The 11,693-nt window shown below is 47.5% G+C and overlaps 2 protein-coding genes across 2 annotated transcripts; both read left to right on the top strand.

Annotated features, from left to right (window-relative positions):
- Positions 1-3,319: 3,319 nt before the first annotated feature.
- LOC135388432 (tigger transposable element-derived protein 4-like) lies at positions 3,320-7,645 on the top strand. Its single transcript, XM_064617994.1, has 2 exons — positions 3,320-7,303; positions 7,380-7,645. The coding sequence occupies exon 1, from the start codon at positions 5,549-5,551 to the stop codon at positions 7,121-7,123; it is 1,575 nt and encodes a 524-aa protein (XP_064474064.1). The 5' UTR covers positions 3,320-5,548; the 3' UTR covers positions 7,124-7,303; positions 7,380-7,645.
- Positions 7,646-8,211: 566 nt separating this feature from the next.
- On the top strand, positions 8,212-10,635 carry LOC135388433 (uncharacterized). Its single transcript, XM_064617995.1, has 5 exons — positions 8,212-9,069; positions 9,321-9,406; positions 9,508-9,597; positions 9,812-10,204; positions 10,355-10,635. The coding sequence occupies exons 1-4, from the start codon at positions 8,822-8,824 to the stop codon at positions 10,171-10,173; spliced, it is 786 nt and encodes a 261-aa protein (XP_064474065.1). The 5' UTR covers positions 8,212-8,821; the 3' UTR covers positions 10,174-10,204; positions 10,355-10,635.
- The last annotated feature ends 1,058 nt before the right edge of the window (positions 10,636-11,693 follow it).

Genomic DNA, 11,693 nt, shown 5'->3' with positions numbered 1-11,693 from the left:
ACGAAGTTTTTCGTGCCCCGTGGTACGGATGGTCACTTCCTTTGCACCAACTTCATTAACCGTTGTAGACCGCGGCATGTCTAAGTACACAGCAGTTTCATCTGCATTTCCTATCTGTCCCATCAGGAATCCCTTTGCTCTTCGGAGGTCAGCCACATAACGTTGGAAGCTGATAACTTTCTGCTCGAAATCTTCGGGCAACTTCTGGCAGATTGTTGTGCGACGACGAATCGAAAATCCCTGGCGTTTCATAAAGCGTTGCACCCAGCCACGGCTGGCTCGAAACACGCTGCGAGGAATGTCCAATCTCTTCGCTACTGCATTAGCTTTCTCACGGATGCCGTCGCAAGTCACCGAAAATCCGTTTCTTCTTTCTTCTCTGACGTACTCAGCAACTTCAGCTTCGAGCTCCGGGTGCTGTCCGCGTTGGGGGCCCGTGAACTTCTTCCTCGTGGAGGCACAGCCGAAAATCATGTCCCGCTGCCGCCGCCATCGTATCACACATGTCCTGCCAACACCGTATTCTTCTGCAGCGTAGTGGTTACTGTTCGACTCGGCGCACAAGATAACTTTCCGCTTAAACTGTGCGGAGTACGATTCACGTCTTGAAGTCATCGCTATGGCAAAACAAGCGAGCGTCCAGCGAAGCCGCGCAACCAAAACCTCTGTGGAGTGCAGGCAGGGTCGCACGTGGCTGGCGGAATCCGCACGGTCGGCGAGGAGAAACGAAGCGAGGGCGAAGGACGACTCAATGTCACGGGGGTCACGGGAGCCATTGGCGTGAAGTTATGGCGGAGGCGCGGAGGGCCCAACGCGAATGTTCTTGCCACGCGGGGCTCCGCGCAAGGGTCCTTAGATTCGCGTGCAAACTTTTTCCTAAAATTGCATGGGCCAAACTTAGAGGGGTCCTTAGAATCGCGGGGTCCTTAGATTCGAGAAAATACGGTACTTCTATATTTTTCATATTTTTCTTCCACTTGATGCTACCTAGCAGTCTGTTTGACTGAATGGTTCCTGTGGCTAGGATACAATTTTTTTAGGTCATGGAGGGGGAGGACAGACGTGAAGTAGTTGTCAAACAAGAACTCGAAATTCAAATTCTGAGGCAGATTTTGCACCAGCCTCATCACAACTGACCCACCAATTCCAAGATGAGAATGTTAGGGTCGATGCCAGTGCCCTTCCTTTGGTACGCCTTGAAATCATGTGCCATGCTGTCACTGCTGCACCTCAGAAGAATCTTCATCCCCACCAGGTTTGACGTGCGTTTAGTTACTTGCATTTCGGCAACTCTTCCTTGGAATGACACCCTCTGCACGCCAATGCTCTGGTGCTCCAGGGCTTCCAGTCGCAGACATCTGTCTCTGACTACCTGCAACAGTGGTCTCACTTTCCAGAATTTATCTGTGCTTCACTTGTCCCGTGGTGTGTTGTGGTCTGTAATGTGCTGTGCACTTTAAATTCTGAAAAACCTGTTCACAGGCGTGGCATTGGGCTTTGCCAGCTGTCCTAGTTCCACACCATGGCAATACATTCTGATATTTGGGAAGTTCAGAACTCCAATGTACGAGAGTATCCAAAAAAAAAAAAACTTCAGTTTCCTCTGTAGAGCACAATAGTTGATCTCCTGTTTCCTGAAGTGCGTAACTGTTGGTAAATTTTGTGATGTCCTCGACGACTGTGTCTGCGAAGTATCGCATAAAATATGTTAGTGGATTATCTGGGCTGCAGCCATCACATGGCCCACATATACAGTGACCTGCTGCTTGAAATGGCTTTGTGCGGCACTTGACTTGTAGTTTCTGCTTTTTGATGGGCACTCTGTGATCGTCAGGAACCTCATGTTTGTGGGAGCCTGTTCCCACTCTCGAGGTCAAAGCTTTTTCGTTCTTTCCCCAGGAAAGGCTTAACACTGCCGGTCTGTTGCCTGTACAGGTCATGTGCCTTGCTGTCCAAGGTGATGTCATATTGTGTACTCTGATTACCGCAGAGCATGACATGGAGTGTACACTGAACATCTATCCCCAGTCCCCTTTCTTGTATATAAATGAAAGGTAGGAAGTTGTAGCTGTGAAAATAGCATTGTATTGTACTGCACAGAAGTTGATCTGGTACTGGGCTCACATAACGTATTATCAGGCACTGAGCTATGTAATCCACTGCTAAGAGACTTTACTGCCGCTGGTGAGATGAAAATGTGTTAGTAAGTGTTTATACGAGGTGTGGCTATTAAGTAACGGGACTGGAGCGAAAAAGTGTATTTATTACAAAAATATTCGAACTCAATTGGTGTCCCCTTCAACGTACTCCTCTCCCCTATCTATACAACGTCCGACATGAGTTTACCATTGTTGGAAACAATGCTGGAAGTCATCAGGTTCTAGCCCCTTTAGTTGCGTTGCCGTTCTGGCCTTCAGGTCGTCCACAGTTTGGAAATGTGTTCCCTTCAATGGGGATTTCATCTTCAGAAACAGGAAAAAGTTACACGGAGCTAAATCCGGCAAATAAGGAGGGTGGCCCAGCGCAGGGATCTTTTTATCGGCCAGAAACTGCTTCACCGACAGAGCGCTGTGAGCTGGAGCATAGGGGATTTTCGGGGACGAGTTTGGCGCAGACCTTGCACATGTTCAACTGCTTGTACAAAATTTGTTGTACGGTTTCTTTGTCAACATTCACCATTTCTGCTATCATCTGAATGCTCAGGCGGCGATCGTTGCGAACAATTGCATTAATTTTTTCAACGTTTTCTTCTGTTGTTGCTGTGATGGTCCGACCCGGTCTTTCATCATCTTCAACGTTTTCCCGTCCCTCGGCAAACCGTTTATGCCACTCAAACACTCGCGTACGTGACATCGCATTATCACCATACCCCCCCTTGCAACAGCTTCAAACACTCGCTCGGAGATTTCTTCAGTTTCGCTAGAAGTTTCAGGGTTATCAGGTATGCTCCACTTTGGCACTCTCCATGATTCAGGCAACACGGCTGTATACCCCTCTCTGCAACGGACTCCAGCAGATAGACAACGAGCGACAACACGACACGGCTTGTCGGGGCTCGTCGTGGAAGGTTCAACGTTACTAAACTGTGCGTGCGTTTCCCGCTCCGCGAGGTACACTTCCTACCAGATGCCCAATCCCGTTATTTAATAGCCACACATCGTATACCTGTTACCCTGACTTTCCGTCGTTTTAAGCAGAGTCAACCGTGTTAACCATGTGCTAAAAATTTTTGCCAAGGCAACTTGTGAGCTCTGTTGGCCTGTGGCTTGTTGGCTCAGATGCATCTTTCCCAGGTTTCAATAAGGGAATAATTGTTGTAACCTACCAGGGAGAGGGAAGGTGTCCTTCTTTCTAGATTATGTTAAAGAGATGGAGTAAGCACTGCTGGTATGTCTTTGACAAATGCTGAATCATGGAGTATGTAACATGGTCTGGTCCTGGGGCTGCGTCTTTATAAAGCGGGATATGGCTGTTACGAATTCGGTCATATTGAAAGGCTTGTTGCATTTATAGTTCTCGCCTGTGCTAGATGGTATTGTGTTTCTCGGCCGACATTTTAATTTTCAGGAACTCCAGACTCTAATAGGATGAAGAAGATATATTGTGAATGTGTGCTCACCAAGAGCATCTGCCTGCTCTCTCATTGTCTCGAGCACTTGACTATTTATTTCCAACTAGGAGCCCAGTCGGGATTTGTGTCACTCATTAGATACGCTGGTCGTCCTGAAAGTCATTCATTTGTGTTCAATGCTCAGTGTTAAGTTAAAATTCAGCCACTGCAATCAGAAACTCACCTGAGATGAAGTGCTTCCCGCAGACTTTGTAACGCGTCGACGATTGGTCCAAGTCTGCACGTCGTATGCGACGGAACCATTCCGCACGTCTTTTGATGGACATCTCAACTGTCTTGGCACACTGGTTTTCCACCACTTTCGGTATTGAAAAGAAGCCGACATTCGTGTAGTTCATGTCCCCAGGCTTGTTCTTGGACCTATTGCTACATTTGTATATCACACAGTTCACCATCGTTCCGCTAGCGTACACTAGGGACAGTAGCAAGCCCGAAAGAAAAAGCACAAAAGCAGGCGATCACAGGAGCAGACGACGACGAAGAGAAAACAACCAACAAAATGGCGGCCGATGGCAGCGCGCCCTGGCGACTTGACGTCAGTGCATACACCCTATAGTATCCTATTCATTACCAGAAACTCTAGCCTATCAAACCTTATGCTCGTAGCTTCTTATTATTAGTTTGGAGCTGTACAACTGCAACAGGCTACCTCATAATATCATAGGAAATGTCTGTCTCTATTATATATATCCACTTTTTTCCTTTAACTTGGACCTAGTACTCAGAACACCATATTGTCAACAAACGCCACAGTGGAAACAAAACGCAGCTGATGCAGCTTCAGAAATAAATAAATAAATGAATAACAGCACAGAAACAATCACCAAGACATTTTCCCTTTGAGGTACCAAGGCAGACACAAAAAATTCATTAGTCGATCGTAAGCTTTACTGTGGCGGTCACACACCTGTGGGATCTTGGGATGTTTTATCAGCATGGCTGCAAATGTGTGGCAGATTTATGATATGATGTCAACTGTAACACAAGACAATGTTAGCAGACCACTCCAGACCACTTTGTGGGTACTCCTGGACAATGAACAGTCATGGTGGCATGACTAACAAAATAGAGGATCAGATAAACTTTTTGCATTGCACCACGTCACTGCTGTTTCCTACTGTGGTCTGCTAACATTGTCTCACTTTGTTCATTGTGTCATTTGCTCACATTGTTGTAACTCTGGAACAGTGTATGCTTGCGCCAGTGTATGATTGCATGTTTACGCCGAGACCTCAGACAACCGATATTTTGGTGGGATTGTTGATAGGTGTTGCGTCGCCCGTCACCACGTGCCATGGAAGTGGGCACAAAGTTTGCCAGCTTAGAGGAGTTGGAAGAAGCTGTGAAATTGTACGGTGAACAAAACTACGTGCAGTACTATAAGCGGGAGTCACAGCTTGTGACAACTGCAAAGCGAAAGGGCATCCAACGTTACATCAATGAAAAGTTGCTGGTACAGTAGAATCTCGATAATTCGAACTCGCTTAATTGGAAATCCCGCGTAATTCGATGATTTGCTGTGGTCCCGAGCTCACGCGTTGCAATCTGACCGCATAATCCAAAGATCCCACGTCCCGCATCCCGCTTAATTCGTACGTTTTCTATGGCGCTCCGCCACAAACTGCACACAAAAATGACCCGAACGATCCCGAATGCTCCCGACTGCTCCACGAGCGAGCGTAAGAACCACGTGACAACCAATCTCGCGCCGCGCTGTGTCACTCCTACCCTCCCCACCCTCCTTCTCCCCCAAGGTGTTCGTCATTCCACCATAGTTCATTCATTTGCGCCATTGTCGCTCTGCCGCATGCTGGTTCGTTGTGCTTTAGTTTCGCTTCGCTTCGTGGATGGTAGTTTCCGTCGACGTGCACGGATTGCTTCATAGTTTGCTTCCTGGCAGCTCGTGTGAAGGACAACATGCCCAAGTACAGGACACTCACAATGAAAGAAAAGGTAGCAATCATCGAGGCTGCAAGATCAGCAACGTGCTCCAAAACACGTCTTGCCCAACAGTTCAGTGTTCCGTCATCCACTCTATCGACTATTTTAAAGAATAGTGAGAAGATTGTGACTGAGTATGGAAAGACATATTCGTCAAAGCGCTCACGTGTACGGACTTCAGCCTTTTCGGAACTGGAGACAGCCTTGATCGCGTGGCTCAACAAGATGACGGCAGCAAATCTTCTCGTGAACGGATCTATCTTGAGGGACAAGGCACGTGATCTTGCAGATCAATTGGGATGCGAGAACTTCAGCTGCAGCAACGGGTGGTTTTGTCGTTTTAAGACGTGCCACAATCTGACGTACCTTAACGTGTGCGGGGAAAGTGGTAGCGTGAATGAAGAAGTCGTAAGCAACTGGAGGTCGCATACTCTACAGCCCCTTTTGGAAGAATTCCGCCCCGATGACCTTTTCAACTTGGACGAAGCCGCACTCTTTTATAAGATGCTTCCAGATCGCACATTTACAGCCACGTCGAAAGCCACAGGGAAGAAGCAGAAGAAAGATCGAATATCCGTCTTGTTTGGTGCAAATGCATCTGGTTCAGAGAAGCTGCCTCTTCTAATAATCGGCAAATACGCAAAACCCAGATGTTTCAAGAATGCACGCCTGCCATCGACAAACGAGGTGATCTACCGCAGCAACACCAAAGCCTGGGTAACATCAGCGCTGTTTGAAGAGTACGTCAGAGTTATGGACCGAAAGTTCAGTGCAAAGGGTCGCCGCGTCGTCTTCGTTGTCGACAACTGTTCTGCGCATGGAGCCATTCAGAACCTCCAGGCGATACGAATCGTGTTTCTGCCACCGAACACGACGGCAATTTCCCAGCCAATGGATCAGGGCGTTATTCTACAGACACGAAAGATCTACAGGAGCCACCTTCTTAGAAGAATGCTCCTGTGTTATGAAAACGGCAAGGACTACGAGATCGACTTGCTGGGAGCCATATCGCTAATGGCGTATTCTTGGAAGCTGCTGAAGTCTTCCGTGATCGAGCAGTGCTTCCGGCATGCTGGGTTCTTCTCACCGGACACAGCACTGGACTCTACGGAGGGAGTGACCTCGACAGACACCGGGGAAGATGACGACGTCTCAAGGCTTTGGGAGCAGACAACCATGCAGTCTCCTGACGGAGCTGCGAACTCCGAAGATTTTGAATCTTTCGACGATTACGTCAGGCTTGATGAAAAGGAAGAGACTTGTGCCACTACTACAGCAGAGGACATCATCCTTTCCGCAACCGACGTGAACAGTGGGAATGACGACGGTGGTGACGAGCCTCCGCGCGTGCCGTCGTTCTCGGAAGTGCTCGGCGCCGTTGGCATCGTGCGCGGCTTCGTGGAAGCTAACGGTGCACACAGTGACATGATGGATTTACTGGCCCGTCTTGAAAGAACAGTGACGAGCGAAGGCAGTTTTCGCACGCGACAGACGAAGATAAGTGACTTCTTTCTGTCTTTGCGCCCTTACACTTACAAGTTCCGTCAATAAAGTATGTTGGACTTATTTTGTGTCTGGGATCGCTTAATTCGAATGCCCGCTTAATTCGAAAATTTTCTGTTGTCCAGGCGACTTCGAATTAACGAGGTTCTACTGTATACCAAGTGCATTACCCTGTATCAAGGGCGGTCGAACTTTCAAAAGTCGCAGCAAAGGTGACCGAGAGACGAAGTAAGTGCCACTTCCTTCTGGGTATGTGAGCCACGCATTCAACACGCATTTCAAGTTTCGTTTGTTTTCTTCACAGGACATTTGTTGATGCGTGTCATGCCTACATCAAGTGTTGTGTCTCTGCAGATGGGGAGCACCTAGAGGTCACGTCGGCCCAGACAGAGCATAATCATGCCGTCATCATTCCGTCTGGACGGAACTCTAGTGGCATTTACTATTCCGTCTGAACGGAACGCTAGTAACAGCCTTCAGAGAAACCGGTACTCCTGGACAATGAACAGTCATGGTGGCATGACTAACAAAATAGAGGATCAGATAAACTTTTTGCATTGCACCACGTCACTGCTGTTTCTTACTGTGGTCTGCTAACATTGTCTCACTTTGTTCATTGTGTCATTTGCTCACATTGTTGTAACTCAGGAACAGTGTATGATTGCATGTTTACGCCGAGACCTCAGACAACCGATATTTTGGTGGGATTGTTGATAGGTGTTGCGTCGCCCGTCACCACGTGCCATGGAAGTGGGCACAAAGTTTGTACAAAGGAGTACATTGTCCAGGAGTTACAACGTGTAATATTGGCCTGATACTGTCACATGTCAAAACAGTCGACAGGAGGAAAACGAATACGTTTAATGAAAGTAATAGCATAGGTTACATCGGAACGTTCTCCCGCGCGATCTTCCTTTTCGCCATCTTGTCTCTCTCTCCTCTCTCCTCAGTGTTTCCTGCCATATCCGCGCCTGTGCTGGGACTAGCTGCTGACACCGCCGGCCTTTAATCAGTTGCGTCCTCGCAGCTGGGGTATTCCACGACATAGTCCTCCATCCACCGAGGTAGTGATGTATGACGTTGTGGCCTCTTGCAGCTATTGTCGTCCTGTGGCGGGTTGTCTTAGGGCACAGTCTCAGGTTGGGGCGGTTCATTCGTAGCTTGTTCAGCTAGTGAAGGTGATGTTCGTTTGATGACTTGCTTCAGTTGCTTCGCAGTGGCAAAGCGAGATTCCTGACTTCCGTTGCGGGTGCGCTGTATTTTGTATGTGCACTTGTTTATGTCAGTGATGATGAATGGTCCCTCGTAAACGGCTGCAAATTTACTGTTGCGAATACTGTTATCGTACCACACTGCGTCACCGACTTCAAACGTTGGTAGTGGGTGGTGTGCATCAAACATCGACTTCATATTGGAAAGATAATCCGTAAGGTTTGCAAGGGCTTCTCTGCGAGCAGTCTGTGTGTTCTCTAGTCCATTGATGCAAATTTCCATTCATGTTCTTCCTAAGTGGTTGAAGTATCCGACCGTTAGCACGTTCTACAAGTCCATTAGTAGAGAGTTTTCGGGAACCGCGTTCGCGCGCCCCATACGGTCGGTCGGTCGAGCCGGCGCAACTGCGCATGAGCACATCCTGTGCAGCGGGACCGGTTCTTGCTGGTCTTATCCTGCCGGCCGCGCCATACCATCGGTGGAGTTCCGATCGTACGCCTTTTTTCCTTTTCGATATCCATCCCGTCGCCCGCAATGGCCGCCACCTCGCAATCTGGATCTCCGACGCCTGTGCCACGGAAACGTTTTACAACGGCGGACGATCTGTACCTATTGCGTGAAGTAGTTTTCCTAAATCCGTTTGAGAATGGAGCATCATGGACGGACGTCGTGAGAGCTCTGAACCTGGTGACGGGGAAGACATTCACCGTAAGAGGGGCCCGTGAAAGGACGGCACTGCTTATGTCGCTCTTCAAAAAACAAGACAGAATAAACCTGAGAAAGTAAGTACTTCCATATGATATTCAATCATCAGTTGTGTGCAGATCGTGTAATAATTAAACACGTGGCGTTATGGCACTTCCTCCAACGCGACAAGCCCTCTCTCCGCCTAAACGACAACTTGATTTCGATGCTCAAGCACTTGCTTAGGTGCTGAGATACCTGCATTTCTCGAACGCAACGCTTGTTTCGGAAGTGTTTTAACCTTACCAAGTAGTTACACAATTTCCCAGCTGTACTTGTACGCCTCTAGGTCGGGCACTGAGGAGCAATTTGAGGAAAAGGAAAGACTGCTGCAGGAGGTCGTCGACCTACAGAAAGAATTCGGCGAGCGGCCAAGTAAACAAGTTTTGCATTTTTTACATGAGTGCAACTGTAACTGCATTGTTGTGTATTATATCATTTCCTGCAACTGCTCTCGTACTACCACGTTTTTACAGTAGTAAAGCACACCAAGGCTGCAGCTACTGCACAAGCCACACGGACACGAAATGAAGCGTTGTCATGCCTCTTGCACCAAAGGCGCGAAGGTATGCTTTCCATGGTCTATATGCATTGCAACATATCGTGAATCGATCCATGACAGAAATGCCTGCAATAAGCATATGAAATGCTGTTAGCAATAAAGACTTTGCATGAAATACTCATACCACTGTAAGGAGGAAACAGAGGTCAACAAAAAGCAGTTTTGTGCAATGCAGTGACCAATTACTGATACAGAACCTCTATTATTTACTTTACCAGGAGAATTGTCAGAAGGTGGAACACCAGAGAAGATCCTTCTGGGGATATACAACGACTCTATGTCTCCCCAAGACGACACACAGTTTTCCTCCAGAGCCCCGCTGGAGCAAGTCACTACCCCAGAGCTGGAGCTTGTGCAGCAGACACCCCCACAGTGCCCAGCTACCACCACTGTGGAAGATGATGAACCAAGGCGCAGAGGCAAAGTTTTTTCTGTTTACATTTTAGATTTGAGTGCTGTTGGAGTGTTCTTGCATTTCTTGCAGTTCAGTACTTCGGAGTCACCACACAGTTCATTCTCCGGCAGCCTGTGCCATGCACATGCATCTTCCTGGACTCAACACCTGCTTGTACTTCTCTGATTGTCACACTATTCCAACGACACTGCTTGAGGTATAAAACCTCTTATCTGCGTGCACACATGATACACAGTCATTCATGAAAAAAGTAAAGGACTTTTGACAAATTCAGCAGAGACAAGATTCCACATGAAAGACTTCTTAGCACTCATGTAACTAACGTGGTAACATGTACTCTTTGCAGGAAAAAAACGAAACCTCAGCTGAGGATTTGATTACCTGGTTGAAAAGAAACGAAGTGAGCTGGAAATAAGGAGTCGGGAGCTCGACATAGAAAGCCACAAGCTCCGTCTTGAAGAAGCCAAGCTTCAGCACGACAAAGAAAAGCTGGAGCTGGAACTTGCCAAGTTTGAGCACAATTCAACAGTTGCAGCTGCACGCCTTGAAATGGAGAGAGAGGAGAGAAGAGGACAGATGCGACTTGTAATGTTACTTGCAGAGAAGTTAATAAATCAGTGAACGTTATGCAGCTCACTACAACTTTATGGCCTGGAATATGTTAGATGCATGCTATCCTCACACACCTACACACTAGTGTTGTACCCACTGCCACAACAGACCCGACACCGATACTCCACGAAAATGTAGCGCAATACTAGCGTTGCTACAAATTTGAAGCAGCGTGGCTAAGGAGCCAAGCGGAGGCCTCTTATGCGGTTAGACAGGGAACTCCGCATGTGTTCCTCATTTGCATTTGTCCAGTTCACTTTGCCATTTTGCAGTTGTTTTTGTATATATTTTGTACAATTTGTATGTACAATTTTATTGTAAATTATTATTTGTACAATTTTATTGTATATATTTTATACAACTATTTGTATATATAGTTGTATTGACACAGTAGATGAAAAAGCTCTGCTTTGGTATCTGTACCACTTCTGTCAAAAGCTACATGAGTCAAACATTACTACAGTATCACAAATGTGCTCTAGCAAATATGGTCCTTATTGTTGCAGAGATGGACACAGTTTACAGAAGTACATTTCTTTCAAATAACACTATATTTACATAATTACACATCATATAGTAAAAGCCCGCATATAGTACGAACCCGAATATAATACGAGGGGCGGTTTTGGGGGCCACAAAATCGGAAAAACAAAAAACATGCTTTATTGACTAGATTTACACCGGGACATGCATTTACTCGTTGCCACTGTCGCTCTCAGAGGACAGCGCCGTGTCAGACAGTTCCTCCCACAAGTAATCGTCCTCCGTACCGTCCAGAGCATTGGAAATCCCGCACTTCTTGAACGCGCGGGCGACCAGGCCCTCGGGAATGGTGGCCCAGCTTTTCCTTGCGCTGCTGCATGCGAAGAGTCCATCCTTCTGCCGCCGCCAGCCCCGAATGCTACCTTCCGTCACACCGTAATGTCGCGCAGCCGCACTATTCCCAACCGTTTCGGCAAGCAAGATACACTTCCGTTTGAACGCTGCTGCGTACTGCCTACGCTGTGAACGTAGCATAGCGTCACAGACGCTGAGTAGACACATGTCGAAACACGTGGGGCTGCAACTTATAA

Source organism: Ornithodoros turicata, chromosome 3, assembly GCF_037126465.1.
Source record: "Ornithodoros turicata isolate Travis chromosome 3, ASM3712646v1, whole genome shotgun sequence".
In the NCBI taxonomy this organism is placed as follows: domain Eukaryota; kingdom Metazoa; phylum Arthropoda; class Arachnida; order Ixodida; family Argasidae; genus Ornithodoros; species Ornithodoros turicata.
The sequence above is the reverse complement of the archived record's forward strand: the minus strand, read 5'-3'. Positions and strand labels throughout refer to the sequence as shown.

Excerpts from the sequence above, each read along its gene's own strand:
- LOC135388432 (XM_064617994.1), top strand. The coding sequence starts at position 5,549 with ATGCCCAAGTACAGGACACTCACAATGAAAGAAAAGGTAGCAATCATC.
- LOC135388433 (XM_064617995.1), top strand. The coding sequence starts at position 8,822 with ATGGCCGCCACCTCGCAATCTGGATCTCCGACGCCTGTGCCACGGAAA. Across the intron at positions 9,070-9,320 it reads GACAGAATAAACCTGAGAAA|GTCGGGCACTGAGGAGCAAT; the intron begins GTAAGTACTTCC and ends GTACGCCTCTAG. Across the intron at positions 9,598-9,811 it reads CTTGCACCAAAGGCGCGAAG|GAGAATTGTCAGAAGGTGGA; the intron begins GTATGCTTTCCA and ends TTACTTTACCAG.